The following is a 20,943-nucleotide window of genomic DNA, read 5'->3' on the forward strand; positions in this document are numbered from 1 at the left end:
TACAAACTGAATTCAATTGACTCTATTTTATTTTATTTTGTATTTATTTGTTTGTTAAATTTGTGTTTCATAACACACACACACACACACACACACACACACACACACACACACACCCCACAGCTGTTCACATCAATGTGGCTTCATTAGTCATAGCTGCCAAGTTATCCCTGTTTAGGGAAGCTTTTAATGTTTGATGGATTTCTGTATTTTAGAATTTCTGTTTTTTTGGAAGCCGCCCAGAGTGGCTGGGGGAACCCGGCCAGATGGGCGGGGTATAAATAATAAATTATTATTATTATTATTATTAAGGGATTTTCCCTTATGCTGAATAGGCTTCCTCGCGAGAAAAGGGAAAACTTGGCAGCTATGTCATTAGTGTCAGATTAGTTTCTGTTTGTGACCAGTGGGCATTGACAAGGAAGGGAAGGGAACCTATGCAAAGGTTTTCACACCTTGTCAAGAGATCAATTAGGAATAGCTTAAGGATTCCAGGGGAAATTTATAAATGATCTTAACTGTAAGCAGTTAAAATCGTTAGTAGGATTGGAATGTCACTTATAGTTTAATGGTGAGTTTTGGATATAATGGAGATGTAAAAGATGCAGGAGGAAATGATTAATAATAGGACCCACAAAGGAGAGGGTGGAAGCCCAGGAGATTCCTTGGAATCTTGTTTTTATTATTTATGTTTGATATGTGATTGTAACATTTTAATCTGAAAAACCAAACAAATAAATAAAAATAAGGGGGGAGAGAGAAATAGCTTAAGGATTCCAATTGGCGTGAAACTGGTTTGAAAAACAATACCCCAAACAGTAGCGTTTTATAACATACTGCAAGATGCATATGCATTTTGTAGAATGATGTGCAAACACAGATTAAAAACCCAGCAGTGGAAATGCAGTGAGTACACAGTAAGCAGCAGTGTGATCCTAGCTGAGCTCAGTTACCCCTCTGGCAATTGTCACCGAATAGGGAAAGTCAGTGGAGAATTACATCTTATTTTGTGGAATAAACCTTTTTTTTCAGAATGAACTTTATGTGGTGTGTAAGATTTTGCCACATCCTGGAACGCCACTGAAAACTGAGTTTCTTCAAGAGGCATGATAAATTGCAAATCTCATCATGTGTGGAGCTGGTGGGTAAAAGTCACAATGGGATGAGTCAGGCCCCTTCACTATCAGCAAACTGTGACTGTCAAAATGTCATAATTTTGCAATGCTCATTCTCTCGTCTCTTCTTCTTCTTCTTCTTCTTCTTCTTCTTCTTCTTCTTCTTCTTCTTCTTCTTCTTCTTCTTCTTCTTCTTCTTCTTCTTCTTCTTCTTCTTTGCAGGGATAGAGACAGAAGAATGAGAGAATCTGGAAGTTGGGCATAATGCACTTTTCTACAGCAACCAGATTTCCTCGCTTCCCCTAAAAGTGCCTCATGTTCTTGAGCTCATGCCCTAATCGTCTCCAAATGCTGGAAAGCCTGACCAAAGATGCCGCTTCAGATGGGATGGCTACAAAACACATGAGTGAAATGTACAGAAATTGGTACATTCAGTTTGGTGTTTTTTTAGAACTGTGCTTTCCTGGAAACAGCAAACAGTGCAATTTACCACAAATACTCCACCCATATGCATTTTGCATAAGCATCGTTGGGTAATCAGAAACATGGATACATTATTAAGTCAGAAAAGGTCTCTCTCTTTGTGTGTGTGCCTGCATGCACACACATGCAGGGTGGAGAGACTGGAAGGAAAGGATAGCTACTATTGCTTAGTTTTTGGGTGAGGTCTCCTTTCTTCCCAGTCTAGCACTGGGGTGGTGGTGGTGTTTCGTGTGCCATCTCTTGTACTTCAAGAGCTGACCATTGGTTGTGAAGTTGATGGGAGTTGGAGTGCAACACCATCTGGAGGGCAACAATATTTCCTGATGACTTGAAATATTGCTTAAAGCTTTCCAGGTTGGCCTGCATTCTATTCTCTTAGCTTATATTCCTAAATTGAAACACAACTCAAAACTAATCGGTTCCAGTTGTTGGAAGAGAATGACTCATAGTTTACTGGTATTGCAGACCACAGAGCAAATCTCAGTTTGCTCGGTACTTTTTGTGGTTGTTAGAACCTAAAACATTATAATTTTTCCAATAAGTCTGCCAACATGTACAGTAGCTTTAGAAATGACCCTTAAAAAAACAGAAACTTTGATTTTGCTCATCAAGCAAATGACCAGGACCATGGTATGATATTGCATTTCCAACATGCATATAACTTACATGGCTCGTATTTTGAACATTGGTACCGAGATAGAAAGTGCTATTCTTGCAAGAACATCCAGGTGAAACTACTGCGTGTACACATGCACGTGACTCCACTAGCATCCTGGGTAGCGCCCTTGTGAATAAGTATCAGAGGAATTTCCCACAGAAATTTCTCCCCAAGCTGTTATTTGCACTCACAGCAGCTTCCCTCCTAGGCAAATAGCAGCTGGTGGTGTGTGGACAAGTTTCATTGAGACATGGGAAAGTATTTTTCTTTTTCGTTAAAAAATTAATAATCTCTCAGTACTCACTGCGACATAGTCATAGTTACATGAACGATGAGATTCTATTTCAAAGTCTGTGAAGTTCAGCAGAACACGGTGGCCCCCATCGACTCGGATGACCCAAGAGCAGTCACTGCTATTGCTGTAAGGCTGAGGATAGTTGGGAGAATGGATTTCACCGCTTGGAGCTTGGAAAACTCCTCCGCAACCTAGAAGTGAAGGTAACGGATGCCCATTGGAGAAACCTGCATATTTTACAGAGAGTTCAAATGACTATCTGCGCTACATGTTGTACGTAGTGCAATGTATCGGCAAACCCATTGACTCCAGAAATAAATGCTGTCCTGCTTATTAGGCTGAAATTGAAACAACAGTCCTAGCTTCATTAACGGGATCCACTAATGGGCACTTTGGTGGGCATCGAAGAAGGCAATGAAAGTTTGCCCATTGTGCTGGCTGGCTGGCAAGAGGGTAGGAGTGGGATTGTGCATGGCCTCAGTTTCTCTGGGTTACATGATGTGCAGCAGCCTCAGGACACAGCACAGGCTCTTAGACAGGGAAGTGTCTCTCCACTGCCTGGACAACTAGGTGTCTCTCCCAGCGCTGGCCTGGGGCATTCTGCTGCCTGAGGTGAACAGCGAGTTGGCGCTCCCTCCCAAGGTCCCAAGGTCCCTTCCAACTCCATCATTCTGTGAATTTAGGGGTCCAACTCGAAGCAATTCTTTGAGTTAAAAATATGCTGAAATGCTGTGCTTTGAGCTCAACCCTTGCGCATCCCATCATTCTCCGGGGCAACTGCTTATTGTCATTTTAACACATCTCTAATTACAATGATCATGGGTAAAACTTAGGGAAAAAAGAAGCAGAGGAAGAATGAGCTAGCTCCATGGCGCCACACTTGTACTAAGTATTGTTGTAGCATACTAGGAGAATTTGGAGTTCGACATAACTCTGGGGTGTTGTCTTCTACACTGCCTCTTTGGCTGCTCGCAGGCCCTATATTTAAAGAACATTTTAAGGAATTGGTATATAAATTGTTGAAAACAAATAAAATAAATAAACAAAGTTAAAGCACACGATTCCCCGCCTAAAGAATCCTGGGAACTGTAGTTTACACACACACACACACACACACACACACACACACACACACACACACACACAATCATTCTCACCTCCAGGTATCTCTTGCCAAGTGGCATTGAAGCCCCTTCCATTCAAAAATCTGTCTGCCTTGAATCGGACTGAAACTGCATTTCCAGTGCTAGAGACATGTAGAGGATTTTGTAGCGATCTGGGGGTGCACAGTTGGGCCAACCTGGGAGAAGATAAGTCAGGCCCACCGTAGATCTAGAAAGAGAATAGAAAGAGCAGAAGCAAGTCTTGCTTTTTAAAGAGGAAGCAACAACTATCAAAAGCAACTACAGTCATACCTCGGTTTAAGTACGCCTCGGTTTGAGTATTTTCAGTTTAAGTACTCCGTGGACCCATCTGGAACGGATTAATCCACTTTCCATTTACTTTCAATGGGAAAGTTCGCTTCAGGTTAAGTACGCTTCAGTTTAAGTACAGACTTCCGGAACCAACTGTGTTTGTAAACCGAGGTACCACTGTGTCCCATTAAGAAAGTAGATTTAACATTTCATAAGAATAATAAAAACTGGAAGTCAAAATAAATGTACGTAATTGAATGAGGCTAAATGACATTCCTCTGAATATTCCAGCCGCCCTGGGCCATCCATCATTTGTGCAGAGCTCATGTGTTCTCCTACATCCTGCAAATCATGTAGAGGATTTTGTAACAATCCATTTATAGCCAAACCTCAATCCTGTGCCGACTTACCTGAGAATAAGTCACATTCAATTCAATATAGACACATGCCCTGACAGTCTCCCACCTCTAGTCCCACTTTTGATGCCCTTGAATAGGCTTTAGAAGATTTCCCCATAAAGATGCGGAAAGACAAGGGCCACAAAAAGTGTGTATCAGGGTACATTCAGCCTCTAGGCCTTGGGGTGATGCTGGTCTGCCCTACATGGCAGGTCAGTTATGAAGAAACTTGTCAGGTTCACAGCTTTAATATTTCTGTAACATTTCAGTAGGAACAGTTAAATGCCGTGGATTAATGTATAATGCATCACCTGCTAAAGGTCTCAGATTAACATATTTTCCGAGCTAAGCAAAGATTTTTAAGCTCTCCAAGGCCTTTTAACAACTTTTAACATTTTGTAATATTAAACATTTTTGTTATATTAAACTTGACATCCCTATTTATGCCTGCTTTATTGCTACTGGTCCATGTTTTAGTGGTAGCTGGCCAGGTTTCAGCTCTTTTTAGCTTTTTTAATATGAGCTGCATGGCTTTTATTGTCTCGTTTTATTTGGGATCTTTATGTTGTGTCTGTTTTTGCGCTATTCTATGTTACTTTCGTTTAAAAAAAGCTAATTGTTGTATGTCGCCTAGAGATCTCATGTTATGAGATGCTGGACAAATGCAAATAATAAATAAATCATGCAATGTTTTGAAATTAATATTTTTAGCTCTGATTCTAGGAGTTGCCTGGATATTTTTTTTTACACTTATAGCCCCATCCTGGATGGGCTTCCTGATTGTGTCATGGAAGATTGTGTCATGGGCAAGAGAAAGGAGCGGGAACATTGGGAGTGAGGCTAAAAGTGTGGCTCTGATCCAAAGTGATGGCAATGCTTTACATGCGTTGGGAAAGAAAGGTTCCCAGAAGCTTCTAAGTGTGTTCATTGGGGCCATATAGAAGCCCCCATTGGACCTTTGTGAATGTCTGAGAGGAGCTGGCAAGCCTGGGAACATGAGTGGGTGGCGTTTTCATGCGTGCCCCTGTGTTCTCTCAACACTTTTAACCCCCGCAAGTTCAGACAAATGCTCCAAGGGAACTATTGCAGAGATCACCACCACACACTTAAAGCACATTCAACACATATTTAAAGCATATGACTTCCCCAACAGAATCTTGGGAAGTGTAGTTTATTAAGGGTGCTGGGAATTGGTAGTTCTGTAGAAAGTGGAGTTCTTGGTGAAGTCCAGAAATAAAGAGTAAATTGCAAGAACTCGGGCCAGGAGGAAGATGAATTTCAAGTAAGTCTTCAAAAGGTTTTATTTATGTAATGATGAATGCAAATAGGAATCATTTCCAGTATGATAGTGAGGCAAATAAAAATAAATTCCAGGACAAGGCCCTGTTTCGACAATTCTTCATCAGCAATGTTTTAATGGTCAGAGTGTACCAAGTATGTTTGCCTTGCTGATGAAGAATTGTCGAAACAGGGCCTTGTCCTGGGATTTTTTCACTGGAATTTATTTTTATTTGCCTCACTATCATACTGGAATGAATTCCTATTTGAATTCATCATTACATAAATAAAACCCTTTGAAGACTTACTTGAAATTCATCTTCCTCCTGGCCCGAGTTCTTGCAATTTACTGTTTATTTCGGGAATTGGTAGTTTGGCAAGGGGAGAAGCTACTGTTCCTGGGATTCTTTAAGGGAAGTTTTGTGCTTTAAACACACTTTGCATGTGCTTTAAGCTTATGGCGTGCATCTGCCCATTGGTAATCAAATTATCCTCCAGCATAGGAGTAGCCAAAGTAGTACCCTCGAGATACTACTGAACTTCATTTCCCATTGTCCTTGACCAGTAGCCATTCTAGCTGAGGCTGATGGGAGTTGCAGTCCCACCATATCTTGAAGGCACTATGTTGAGTACTCCTGCCCTAACTGCTATAGTTTGTGGCTGTTTGTGAACATAAATACAGTACAAAGAGATTATGATGATAACAACTGTCTCTTACTTAGGATTATACTCACACAGAAAATCAGGAAAAACCCAACTCAGCATTCTCATTTTCATAATTTAATAAACCTTGTACCCCTGATATTGTGGCAATAATTTGAGAACTGCTGCAAACACCTCTCAATTGTCCATTTAGTCAGCTGCATATTTAAACCCCCAAAGGGATTTTCTTTCCAACTCCTAAGCTAAGGTTCATGAACAGATGTTTTGCAAAGTGAATCAGTGCCATCAATCCTAGATATAGCTCAACAATATTCCTTTTGATTCATTCTATTTGAATGTAACTGTCACAATGAGATGTGCTCCACCCTGCCATGCCTTTCCTATACGAATTATAGAAAATAACATTCCCGTGTTTTCCCAAGGAAAATACTCAGTGGAAAGAACAGGGCAGCCCCTCCAATTCCATTGCTTTGAATAATGGAGAATGTAAAATAATAAGCCGTCACTGAACCATGACATTCCACACACCCCACAAAATGTATACAGATAATCTAGTGGCTCAAAGGTCAGAATATATGCTTTCATTTGAAAGAGTAGCAGCATTTTGGCTTCTCGACTAGAGAAAGGGCATGTGATTCGAACTTATAATCACTCCTCTGTCCTATCGGTTCTTGAAACATGGTGTGGCTATTACAGAAATGAATGGAACTGCTGTTAAAAGGACATCTTTATTAAATAGTTGGCCTTCAGTTTGGGGAGGGCAATGGGGGTGCGGGGGCAGAGCCAACCTGCTCGTCTCAGCACCACCCCTGTCCCAGTATGGAACTTCCATATTTCTATAAAGCCTATTACAGTGGTGCCTCGACTTACGAATTTAATCCATTCCGAAGGCACCTTCGTAAGTCAAAAAATCTATAAGCCGAAAAGCGCCATTGGAAACGCGATTTCCCATAGGAATGCATTGGAAATAATGCATTGGAAATGGAAAAATTCGTAAGTCGAAGCAACCCCATCTAAAAATTTGTAAGTCGAAAAAACCCCATCTAAAACCGCCGTGGTTTCCGTTCGGATGTCGAGAAATTCGTAAGCGTGCGGCCATTTGCCCCATTCGTAAGTGGAAAATTCGGATGTCGAGTCATTCATAAGTCCAGGTACCACTGTATATAAGGCACCTCCCATGTTCTGCACTATCATCACAGCCAATCAGGGCATGGTGGGCAGCGTTATACAATGGGTGAAGGAAGGGCTTGTTATGATGCCAAGCTTTCTTGATCACCTTAGAAGGTTCCGGAGAAAGCGAACTTGGACACCTGAATCCTTTATGTGTACAGATCATCAAATGCCTGCATACGCTCCAACATTTCTCAGCTGAAAATCGGGACATGTGTCACGCTGCCACACAAGTCAGCTGGCTTGTGTGGAAGCACAGCACCAAAAGACATGTGCGCTGCTGCATGAATCTACCTGGCAGCTGCTTGCTCCCTTCCTCCACCTGTGTCACACCTTAGGCTACCATGACAGTGGTGGCGGCGGCTTGGGTGAAAGCAGAGAGGGGCTGGCAAGTGTGTTGCATGTATCTGCCACCTCCACTTCAGCGGGGAACTGCCTCCCCTGTGCGTGAGGTTCCTACTGTACAAGGGTTCCAATTACTAGTAGTAATACTTCTACTACTAGTAAAAGGGATGCGGGTGGCACTGTGGTCTAAACCACAGAGCCTAGGGCTTGCTGATCAGAAGGTTGGCGGTTCGAATCCCCATGATGGGGTGAGCTCCCATTGCTCGGTCCCATCTCCTGCCAACCTAGCAGTTCAAAAGCACAAAGTGCAAGTAGATAAATAGGTACCGCTGCAGCGGGAAGGTAAAAGGCGTTTCCGTGCACTGCTCTGGTTCGCCAGAAGCGGCTTTGTCATGCTGGCCACATGACCTGGAAGCTGTACGCCGGCTCCCTTGGCCAATAATGTGAGATGAGTCCTTGCTGTGCGCCTGTTTTAAGTGCCCTGCTATGAAGCTGTACATAGCCAGGTTAAGAAAACTTGTTATGCTACCGACACCATTCCAGAGCCTGAATCAGTAGCCAAGTTCCAACAGATAACACACTGGTTTCTAATGACTCCCTGCCCAGTTACAGCACTTCAATCCCATCCCATGCCATTTTTGGAAAGTCCACCAGCCTTCAAGAACAGCTTTTGATTGGCCCAAGAGGCTACAGAAGGAAGGGGGGAAATGTGAAAGCCCTCTTGCATGAGTGGAACTCCATTTGCAAGGCTCTGGACCCAAGCCTCCATCCACAATGCCCTACTTGGTCTCAGTCCTAATATCTTAAAAGCACGATGGGTTACCAGTTGTCGTTAGGACTTGTAGCTCCCATAAACCCTAGCCAGCATGGCCAGTGACCAAAGGTGATAGGAGTTGTGGTTGAATGACATTTGGAAGGCCACATATTCCCAGTCCCTTAAAAGCAGCTGAATTGCTTGCAAATCAAAGGCCGAGGGGGGGGGAGAGAAATTGATTATTTGTGGGTGTACCCCTACAGGAAGGGTGCAATACATTTGTATTTTTCTTATCATGGCAAACAGCAGTGAGGGTGATTTTTATCTGGAAAACTGAAGAAAGAGAAAGGGTAAACTTCCCCTTTCCACACCCTGCTTCCAATCTGGATTCCCCCAGCCCTACAAGGCTGCTATTTCAAAAGAAAAGTTTTAAAAGATGGAGCAGGAGCTGTACATCTGAGTCATCGCCTCTCGCTTGGTCCTTAATTGGTTCAATGCCCTTTTGCATCAACCACTGGTTTCACAATTGCCTTTTGTACAGTTTCAAAAAATGCAAAGGCTATTTCAAAAGCCAAGTGATTGAGGAGTGGCTTCTCCCCCCCCCCCCCCACGCCTTTCGCTGTGGATGCCAATTCGTCAGATGCTTTCACAAAGGCTGGAGCAGAGACAAGCCAGACTGTTTCCATGACAGAAAAGAAATATTTCATTTTATTTTTTTTTATAAAAAGTTTGGTTTTGGCCATAAAGGGGGTGAAAAACATCCAATTGTTACCACATGAATCCCACATGAGGGGGGGAAAAGCTGCGGGAAGCTTAGAAGAATATTGGGGTGTGGTCCATGCAGAAGAGCCATATGCTGGAATAGAATGAAAAAAAGCTGTTCATAAATCGGAACACCCCTATGGAGAGAGGGGGGGGGAATAGCTCTCTTCCAACAGATCACACAGAGGGTGCAGCACAGATCAATAAAGCCCGTGGTTTTAGTCTGGCTTTTGCCATTTGCTTCTGCTCTGCTAGTTCCGTTTATTGTGACAATCAAACCGGCATTCCAAAGTTATGAGCAACAGAGAGAGGCCATTTCATGTGGCTGGCCATCCTCGTGGTGCAGATTTCAATGGGTAAAACTGGCCCCTGCTGAGATCTGACTGTTCTCCCCTGCCTGAACAGAGAGGTTCAGGCAGAAGGGAATATGCAGCTTGATCCTGCTTTGCAGGACTGAGAGGGAGGTTGAGAAGGAGGGAGAAGAATATAGTGTACAGAAGGGGGGGGGTGAGGTGGAGCAGGAAAGGATGCTGCAAAGCTCTTTCACGTCTAAACTGCAATGCCAACTTGGTGTTGCTGTGCTGAAGGACTGAGAAACGGTCAGCGAGTTGAAAGTTCTGCCAAGCAATCATAACATGGTAATTATGACAGATGCGGGTGATTGCAAAGTGTCGCTGGGGGAGAACCAGTTCCATGGAAAGAGTGGGAGGGGTCTGGTCTTACACTGGAGATTGCATAGTTCCAGTGCTATCATCTCTTCCTGTTATGTACTAAGCTGGGATCCTAGAACAATAGGCAGGTAGGATCCTAGAATGCAACAACTGATTAGCCTGCAGTAGCAGACCAATCAGGCTCCAGAAGGGAAGCAGAATCAGCCAATCAGACGGGACTCATTGTGTAAATAATATATATAAAAGGTTTGGGGGAGGGGGAATCCAATCACTGTTTTACATGCTGCAATAAAGAGCATGAAATCACTGCAGGACTCCGAGTATATTTCACTTCCTTTATTCTCCTCCTCTCCAGGCTAAGCAGACCGGGGGGGGGGGGCGTCCGGGGGGTCCCTGCACCACAGAGCCAGATAGGCTTAAGACGGCCCTGGTTCTCACCCTCCTAGGCATCCTCCTCTGAACATGCCCCAGTTTGTCAATGCTATTCTAAAGACGAGGCACCCAGGAACGGACACATGACTCCATGGAGCTGTTCTCTTCAGTTGCACATCGTCAGCTCATCTCTCACCCTTTGAGTCTTCTGAAGCCTCCTATCTTCAGAGCACCCCCGTCAGTGACTCCTCCTACTATCACAATCCTCATATCAAATTTCTCTGCTCTTTCATCTCCAGGCTCATTAAAGAGGCCACCTCAATCTTCTTTACTGGGATTCCTCTTTTAATCTACTTTAGCCTACTTTTTCCATCTTCCGATTTACTATTTTGCTTGCCTAAAATCATAGCTAGTAGGCAGAAACTTTTACTCCCTCTATTCCCCACAGATCATGCTAGTACAACACCAGAACTAGCTATTACTGTTATTGTCATAATAACAGTGTACCTAGGAATGGTTGTGAAGTATGACCTTCCTTTCTGTTCCTTGCCTGACTGAAGCATAATGCTGGCTTGCTTAGACGTAAGATGGCACCACGAGCCCTGCAGGGACAGAAAAGGAGTCCAGACAGAAAGAGGGAGACAGTGGTCACAGCAGCAGGATGGACCTTGAAAGCTGGAGGCAGAGGAAATGGAAACAACCGAAGCTCAAGGGGGGAAAGAGCAGGAAGGAGAGTGGGTTGGCCAAACTCTAGGAGGCCTCCAAGGTTAATTCATTGTTCCAAGCAGAAACACCTTGAGGCTACCTAGGTCACCAGTATTTAAACTTTCAAAATAGTCCCTCAAAATAGGTTGAAATGCCTTTCAAAAAAGAGAGTTCTGAATTGAAACCACTACAGCCAACAGTAAAACAGTTTGTGTTTTTTCCATTATTCTGAGAAATTTTTTCCAAAAACAGTAGTTTCACTGTGCTGTGATCATGATGTCCTAGCACACTTCTGTAAGACAACAGCACACACACAGAGAGGGGGGGGGCTTTACAGGGAGGGTGAGATGCGGAAGAAGAGAGATTCATACAGTGATAGTTAATTAAGACTCCCTGTTCCCCCTTAGGTAGGGATATCTTTCAGATTGATCAGCTTACATGAGTCATTTTAGGAACATGTGACTTCTAATCTGGGGGACAGCAAGAAGATAATATGAACTCTCTTGAGAAAAGAGGTAGTCTTTATCAATGGATTTGAAAACTCTGTGGTACATCATGCAAAAAACAAAACAAAACACCAGCTTCTCAGGTGTGTTTGCATCTCAGGTTCAGGTGTCTAATAGAGGGGGTTGGTAACTGGGACATATCCATATTGTCAGGATTATGTTTCAGATTCTTTTTAATTCATGAAACTCTAGTCAGTAAAAAGACCTGGTTCTGAGTCGTCATCCCTCCCGCCCTAATAAAAGCCACCTACCTCTAATACATCATAGTTGCAACTTGAATGGTATTCAACGTCAAATTCCACTATGGTGAGTTGAATGCTGCTACCTGGGGCTGTGTGAATATACCAGTGACATTCCCTATTGTTAGGGTACTTGTTTGGATATCCTGGGCTATGGAAAGATCCAGATGTTCCTGAAAGCTCTGCACCACACCCTGGAAAAAAGTAGGCGGAACAGTTAGGTTTCAGTTTCTGTTAAATGTACATATTGCTTTCCACTACAAAAAGTTCCAAAGTGATTTGCATCCAGGGTAAAAATACAGTAACAAAATAAGCAAGTTAAAAATATAGTCAGAAAACAATAATCATAAAAGAGTTTATCATCTCCATCATACATAAGGGTGCATGCACACGAAAGCTCATACCTATGACAAACTTAGTTGGTCTCTAAGGTGCTACTGGAAGGATTTTTAATTTTTATTTTTATTTTTACCCCACCCAACTTAAGATGAACACTAAATCAGAACAAACATTCCATCTTTGGTGGTGTGCAGAAGCCCAGGCTAACCCCATTCAGAGCAGGATGCATTCAATTCATCCAGACAGAGGAACCACCCACTGACAGTGTCTCAGTCTTATCTAGATAGAGCTTCACTTTGTTGTTCCTTATCCAGTCCATTACTTAGACTCAGGCACCGATCCAGACAGCAGCGGCAGTGACGTGGTGCGCATTTTGGGGGCGGGGTGTGCGTTTTGAGGGCGGGGCACGCTGTGCGCAATGAGGTGGCACACGTTTGGGGGTCGGTGCATGTTTTGGGGGCAGGGCGGGCAACGATGGTGCCCCTAGGATCACGTCACTCGGGGCGCACTGCCCCCACCCTCTATCTTCCTACACCCCTGGATCCATCACATCCACAGCCACAGGTGCTTGAGCTGTAAATAAGTAGCGTTGCGTGTTATCACCATACTGGTGGCAGTGCACTCCAAACTCTGGCTGACCCCATCAGCGATTTCATCATGGGGGATAAAACTGAACCCTGCATATTCCCACATGAGAGGCTTCACAGGGCTGAACAACATCCCCAAACTCCATGACTATCCAACTGGACTGGAGCCAACAATCCAAGTAGCAGCAGAACCATGAAAAATAGTTCTACTCTGGGCTCATCCACACTTCCATTTGCCCCACTGCTTTCCCCTGGGAAAGCCTATGTTTTAGTGCTGAGTTGGAACAAATGGCAACTGGGTTTTCCTCAGGTTGCCATTGGTTCCAATTTAGCACTAAAGAACAGGTTTCCTGGGAGAAAGCAGTGTGGCGAAGGCAAAACCATGTCTAGAAAGCACAGGACAAGCAGCAAACGGCTCAGGCCCATGGTTTGTGTGGACGAGCCCTCAAGAACCCCATGCTCAGTGGTACTGAGAGAATGACCTCTCCCCACATAAAATGGGGGGCACATTTTGCATGGTCGTGCACAGCCCCCTTGACCCCCAAAAGGCGACTCCCTGGAAGTTCGTATCTGGCACCACCTCGCCAGGCAGGATGCAGGGGGTCTCCGCCTACCCCAGCCCAATCCTGCCTGGGGGAGGTGTTTGCCAGTGGTCTGGCCAGGTATTGCGGCAACATGATCGGGGTCCCCACCTTAAGGGGTATTGGGGGGAAGCATTGTCCATGCCAAGAGGTTGACATTGCTCCCCCCCTTCCAGCAGTGGCGAACGGGGGGGCGGGCTCTCTCTGCTTGAACATATGTTCTCCAGAGCCAGCCCTACCCCCCATACATTCTGGATAACCCCGAAGCCTCCCAGACCCCCGGCTGGGGCCTGGGAGAGGATAACGCCCAATGCCTGAGCCAAGGTCTCCCTACATCTGAATCTCAATAAAGTTGTGGCCAATTTTTAATCCCATAGCACGTTGGATTGCGTCATTATTCTGCTGAGGGGGTCGCATGGGGTTTGGGGGACTCCTGTCCACGTAAATAAAGGAGAATCAACAGGGACACACTCCAACAATCTCTCTCCCAACAGAAGGTATCATACAGGGTGACCAAGGCAGCCTCAGCATCAAAACCGGGCCCGAAGCCCAGTTGAAATGGATCTGAAGAATCACAATGGAAGTGGATCTAGTTAAGGATAGTGGGGAAATAACCATTCAAGCGCAAAGACACTTGTGCTAGTAATATGCTTAAAAGGTATGCATGGACTAACATCAAGAGAAGGATGAAGAGGAGATGAAAGAAGAATGATGTGGCTACATCAGGAAGTAAAAAAAAGGTGGGGAAGAAATTGTATTAAATTTAAATAATTTGGACTGATTTGTATTAATTTGGAAAACCAATAAAAATAATATTTAAAAAGGTACGCATGTCCAATTCACATGTAATTAAAATATTTTACATGCAATGTAAAATATCAAGTCCAGTTTTCAGACTAAAGCTAGAGTGAACACTTTCTGTGTTTTCCTGTCTACGTTTGCCACAGACTTCCTGTATGTTGCAGGAAGTTGTGGGTAAATTCTGGAGTGTAGAATTCAGTTCACGACGGGCACCAAGAAGTATGTCAGGGCTCTCCACCGTGTGAATTGAGAGTGCAGCCTAGAACACACCCAATGCTCCCCTCTGGCTGCATATTGCAGGGGAAGGGGAGTAGTGGTTTACACTTCATTTTCATTATTTATTTAAATGTTTCTAACCTGCTTTTCTGTTCATAGGCCTCCAAATTAGATATTTAAAAAATAAAATAAAAAGCACCCACACAGAGACACACAATTAAGATAAAAAAACTGGCAGTAGTGCAATGCAGCAGGAAGTCAATAATATATGCAAGATCCAGGAACCAAATACAGTAAAATCAGTCAAAGCCAATAACCCAGTGAAATAGAACAATTCCCATGGCATCCCAAAAGCCTGTAGGGTGGGGGACATGTAAACTTTAGGGGGGAGTGGCGTTCCACCATTGAGAAGTCCCTGCTCCAATGTCACCTGTTTAGGGAAGTTTTTATTATTTAATGCTGTATTGTTTTAATATTCGATTGGGAGCCGCCCAGAATGGCTGGGAAAACTCAGCCATATGAGTAGGGTACAAATTAATAATAATAATAATAATAATAATAATAATAATAATAATAATAATAAACCATCCAACTGCATGCTCTGGTTATCTCCCGCTTGGACTACTTCAATGCGCTCTACGTGGGGCTACCTTTGAAGGTGACCCGGAAACTACAATTAATCCAGAATGCGGCAGCTAGACGAGTGACTGGGAGTGGCCGTCGGGACCACATAACACCGGTCCTGAGAGATCTACACTGGCTCCCAGTACGTTTCAGAGAACAATTCAAAGTGTTGGTGCTGACCTTTAAAGCCCTAAATGGCCTCGGCCCAGTATGCCTGAAGGATTCTGGCGGTTCCCTCATTGCGAGAAGTAAGGTTACAGGGAACCAGACAGAGGGCCTTCTTGGTAGTGGCACCCACCCGGTGGAAAGCCCTCCCACCAGATGTCAAGGCAATAAGCAACTATTTTACTTTTAGAAGACAACTGAAGGCGGCCCTGTTTAGGGAAGTTTTTAATGTTTGATGCTGTACTGTTTTTAATATTTGGTTGGAAGCTGCCCAGAGTGGCTGGGGAAACCCAGCCAGATGGGCGGGGTATAAATAATAAATTATTATTATATTCTTATGGAAGTGGAACAAGGGGCATCAGGACCCAAGCTCCTATCAACTTGGGTATTGATAGACATCAGTATGCAAAATATCCCTCTGAACTAAAGGAGCTACCCTTAAGGATTCTTAATGAGATTCTGATGGGATTTTGAACATTTTGAGATGCTGACTAATTTCTGTACAAACTCAGATTCTGTTTCTTCTATGTTTTCCAAAGCTGCCCATCCAACTTAGCTGGGATCTGTGGGTTTCTTCTCAAATAATCTAGCTGGCCAGAAGAGGGGCGCATTCTGGGGCTAAAATGGAAGCAGTTCCCAGTGTTGATTTGCTGTAAAAACATGCAAAAGCCTCCCCCCCACATTGTCACATAGTTTCCTACTATACATTCACCATGAGTCATTAGAAATGCAGAAATAAATGCCAGACTCCTTTGCAGCTGGTTTTCTCATAAAGGGGGGGGGAGAGAGCAGGATTTGATATGAATCATTTCCTTTATTTCACTGTATTCGTAGCACATATGGTCTCTAGGGAGGCAAGGGTCTAAAATGGTCAATTCAATCTTTTACTACCACCCTCTTACCGAGGCAGAGATGCATACGGATTGGTTGAGGTCTATGCTCCACCAACCAACATATGGCCCATCCTGATTAATAAAACAGGCATAAATTAGCAACAAAGGGCAGGAAAGAGAAGGCCAAGGGAAGCCACTAATAGGCGTTCCCCGGAGGATGTGGCTTCTACTCAGTTTGTAGCAGGCGGGAAGGGGGAGGACCAGCTGTTAGTTCCCCTGAGGCCCTGGAGCCAATTTCTACTTTTCAGCAGATGTTATTTTCACGCTCTGCACATCCGTTCTTCAAAAAAGGTGCATTTTTTTAAAAAAATAACTCGTTTCAAATTCTACTTAACACTTTTCTTAAAAAAAAAAAGGTGGGTGGGGGGACATAATTGACTAAGGAGCTGGATTGGGTTTGTAGTTCTGACCCTGATGCTGATGATCAGAGGACCATTGAACTCAAGGCCAGTAGGAGTCAACAGAACCTGATGCCACAACATCCAGGCCTGTAGAAGTCAGAACCTTCACAGTCGCTTTTTCATAGGCCAGAGAAACTGAACTCCTCTCACTCCACCTCATCAGTTCAAGAGTGCACAAACCACACAGCACAGGAGAAGACCCTTTAAGAGATTCTAGTTCTCCCAAAAGGAGTGGAGTCTAGGAGAAGGGGTACTCAAAAAGCATCAGTTCACTTCCAACCCTTTTAGGATTAAGTGGCTCTCTAGGAATTCTCCTTGGTGTTGAGCTAACTGATCTGTTTTGTTCAGTGTTTGGTCATTTATTTTTGCATGGAAACAGAGAAGAAAACACTTGCACTATGTCAGGAGAAGCAGAGTGCTCAGGTTTGCTGATTGGTAGAACTGGCAGCATGATCCTAAATATACTTCCTTCATTGATTTTTACATACCTCCAAAGAAATGTAGTTAGAATTTTGGCTTTAGAGCTGCTGAGATAAGCCTATGAACAGTGCCATGCAGATTCTCATAGCAGCTATGAGTTAAGATAAAACTATCCCTTTCTCATGTTATCCCCTCAACACACTCAATGTGGGCAGGTGTGTGGGGATTGTGGCCTCTGTCCCCAGCCTCATGTGGTAGGCAACCACCAGCCTCACCCCTGGCCTTTGTACTTTGGATGAAAGTGAGAAGAGACTCTTTGCATGTACAACTGCAAGTGTACAGACCCATAATACAACTGTGAACCATGGTCATGCATGCACAAGGAGGCTATGCTTATCTTTGGCCCAAATACATGAAATTCTGGGCAATGCCAGTCAGTGTGACTCTGCACCCCTCTATGTGTTGACTGAATGTGTGTGTAGGAAGTATAACCTTTGTTAGACTTCTCTCCCAGACTGTTTCTTAATAGTAATTTATTATTTATACCCCACTCATCTGGCTGGGTTTCCCCAGCCACTCTGGGTGGCTCCCAACAGAACATTAAAAACACGATAAAAAATAAAACATTAAAAACTTCCCTAAACAGGGCTGCTTTCAGATGTCTTCTAAAAGTCAGATAGTTGTTTATTTCCTTGACATCTGATGGGAGGGTGGGTGCCACTACAGAGAAGGCCCTTTTAAGACTAACAGAATTGCAGCAATAAATGCAAGACCATGACACCCTGGTTCAACACGCTTTTCAAATATTTTTCAGGACTGGCTGATTTGCATTCAGATCTAAGCACATATAAACATTTCAACAAGGATAAGTCAGTGGGACAATAAAGGTGTATTCATATCACCTACAATAGTTTTTTCTTACTAGCCAAGTCTGTCAGAGTTCCATCTTTTCAGAATCGTCCTCCACAATGTCTCAACCCCTACTGTGTTTGCCCTACAGCTTGTTTTCTAGCATCATCTCAAGATTTCCCCCCAGCAGGCTTCCCCCACATGGTGCCATCCAGACACCATTGAGCTATGACTCACATCAACTCTGAAGATTGGAAATGTTGGCTGGTACTGATGAATGTAAGAAAGAAGAGAAGAGCCTGCTGGATCAGGCCAACGGTTCACCATATAGTATGCTTTGGGAAGCACAAAAGGAGGGTGCAAGTGCAATAGCACTCTCCCTACCTGTGATTCCCAACGACTGGTACCCAAAAGCATACTGCCCCTGACAAAACTGGTAGCCATTGATAGCCTTGTCCTCCATGAATTTGTCTAAGTCTCTTTTAAAGCCATCCAAGCTGGTGGCCACCACTGCCTCTTGCAGGAGCCAATTCCATAGTTTAGCTATGCACTGCATGAAGAAGTACTTCCCTTTTATCTGCCTTGAATCTTCCAACGTTCAGCTTCAGTGGGTGGCCCTGTGTGGATGTAGCTGCAGCCCTGGTGCGATGTCCCTATAAACACAGGGATGGAGAATGTGTGGACAACAACACCCATCATCCCTGGGTACTAAGCATACTGCCTGGGGCTGCTGGGAACTGGAGTTCAACAACATATGGAGGGAAGAACCACAGGTTTCCCCATCTCTGCTACAACACAAGGAAGCTTCTATCATGATATTTTATTGCAGTTTTCTACTGGCGTAGTAGGGACTACCTCCACTTTTCTCCACATTTATTTGAAGACGCTCCATAGGCTATTTCAGCTTCTGCTAAAAAATTATAATAAATCAACATGGATCTTAAAACCCATGTTAAAAAATTATGGTACATGTTGTTTTTGTGAGCATAGACATATTCAGACATAGTTGAGTTTCACTCCTGAGGCATGTACCGGTAGTAGCCTAAGTTTGGCAATGAGTGAAACTGACCTATAAAAGCTTATGCTATAAATGTGCTGGACTTCAAGGTGCCACAGGGCCCCTTGTTCTGAATATTGCAACAGAACTCACCCTCTGGAATTTGTCTAAATATAAGCATGCAAAGCCGTCTTCACCAGCTTGCCTGCCAATTACAGATCAGCAGAGTTAAAACGGATCAACAGGAGGAACATTCACAGTAGAAAAACCAAATAAAACGGCCCTTGGACACTGCTGAATTTTCCCCAGCAAACAGAGCTTTCTCATGTGGTTTAATTCCTAGGGGGAACTGCAGTGCTACACTGGCAGCAATTTACTTCATATCTGGGGCTGAAAGAACTGGGAATGTTTCAACTTAAACAGACATTTATGACTCAACTTCTCCTACTGATCCCTTCCTGTTAGCCACAAATACATGTTTTTACTGAAAACTCAAAATGGGCTAGGCCAGGGCAAAACTCCTGATGTCCAAAACTTAGCTCACAGGCTTTCTAGTTCAGCAACTCCTGTGCCAAACACTTGGATTTGTACATGGGTTAGTCTTTCTGAATTCTCCATAGATAAATTAAGTTGATGTCTAAGTTAAGTTAATGAAAATTCTTCAGTATGTTGTTATTTGTTATTGGCCTTTACAGTGGTACCTTGGGTTACAAACGCTTCAGGTTACAGACTCCGCTAACCCAGAAATAGTACCTCGGGTTAAGAACTTCGCTTCAGGATGAGAACAGAAATTGTGCTCCGGTGGTGCGGTGGCAGCAGGAGGCCCCATTAGCTAAAGTGGTACCTCAGGTTAAGAACAGTTTCAGGTTAAGAACGGACCTCCAGAATGAATTAAGTTCTTAACCAGAGGTGCCACTGTATTGGCGTACGTTTAAACAATAAGATCATAAAATCATACAAAGTAATCCAAATACCGTATTTTTCCGTATATAACACGCCCCCGTGTATAAAACTACCCCTATATTTTGGGACTCAAAATTGAGAAAATGGGGGGAGGTTGCCCAGAGTTGTTGAGCTTTTTTGGGGGGGGGGATTGCCGACAATCTTCGTAGTATCTATGTAGATTTGTTTTACTGGGTGCTCTAATAAACATCATGAGTGGACCCAAGTGAAGCCTGCTCACTGACGACCTGCTCTGCTGGCCCCGCCTCCATCAATGCTGCCGATTGGGTAATTTAAATTGAGGTTTGGTGGGAGCCCCCAATGGCTGCAGCATTAGAGAGGCAGGCCAGCACAACCAGCTGGTAAGTCCCACGAGGCTTGGGGGTGCTGCGCGTGGTCCCACAAAGGGTGCCCACAGTCAGAGGAGTGAGCATTCATTGTTGAATAAATACGTTATTTCAAGTATCTAATCCTGCACCTAGGTGAATTGTTAATGTGACCCTTAAAGAAAACAGTATACTAGATCAGGATGGAGCTAACTTTTTCATTTCAAGGGCCACATTCACATCTGATAAGCCTTCCAGGGGCCACATGCCAGTGGTGACTGGCCGGAGCCAACAGGAGGATGCAAAGCCAGGCTGGTGAGTGGTGTGTTTTGGGAGGGTGTGTGGCCTGTGGTTAGTCCAGGAAGTCAGAAAAGAGAACTGGAGGGTTGAATCTGGCCCCAGGTCTGAGGTTTCCCATTCTTGCCCTAGAGCTTTTGTGCCTGGAATCTCATTCTCATCCATAAGTTTTCACCTTTGGCATAGTCTCCTCTAGCAATACCCTGTAACCATCCCAGACAGTTAACCTCCTAATTTTGTCCTGAAAGCACACCTCCACTTAACACATATTTCAGGACTGACTTATAAATTTCACCTTTGCAACTTGGTAGTCACTAGGGGAAAATGCTTCTATGTAGCTAGAACTCTTTATTGCAGCAGCTACTGTCAATCGTGGGGTGTGGCTAGACTGTGTGTTTAGATTCCATGCTGGTGCCAGTGAAAGTTGGTACAGGAAGCAACTGCGCAACTCAGGAGGAACACTGGGTTGCCGCTTGCATACTTTATCTCTGCAATGTGTAATCCTGACCACAAAGCAATGGTTTTTCAATGACTACCAGCTTCTATGTGGAATCTGCTCATTGTGAAATTACATCAGAAATGACTTGACCCATACAGCTCAGATTCATGCGCAGATCAGAATTTTGCGATCCAATATTCTTCATGTGTTGCAGCACAGTACTCAGGAGTTTAAAGT

At 43.9% G+C, this 20,943-nt stretch overlaps 1 protein-coding gene across 1 annotated transcript in view; it reads right to left on the reverse strand.

The window, feature by feature from the left end:
- CUBN (cubilin) overlaps positions 1–20,943 on the reverse strand; it is a 138,948-nt gene that overhangs the window by 50,609 nt on the left and 67,396 nt on the right. Inside the window, exons 30-32 of the mRNA XM_035129760.2 lie at positions 11,842–12,023; positions 3,709–3,883; positions 2,561–2,742 (exon numbers count right to left, since the gene is read on the reverse strand). Of these exons, the coding sequence (XP_034985651.2) occupies positions 2,561–2,742; positions 3,709–3,883; positions 11,842–12,023 (539 nt within the window). The remainder of the gene's footprint in view (positions 1–2,560; positions 2,743–3,708; positions 3,884–11,841; positions 12,024–20,943) is intronic.

Source organism: Zootoca vivipara, chromosome 12, assembly GCF_963506605.1.
Source record: "Zootoca vivipara chromosome 12, rZooViv1.1, whole genome shotgun sequence".
In the NCBI taxonomy this organism is placed as follows: Eukaryota; Metazoa; Chordata; class Lepidosauria; order Squamata; family Lacertidae; genus Zootoca; species Zootoca vivipara.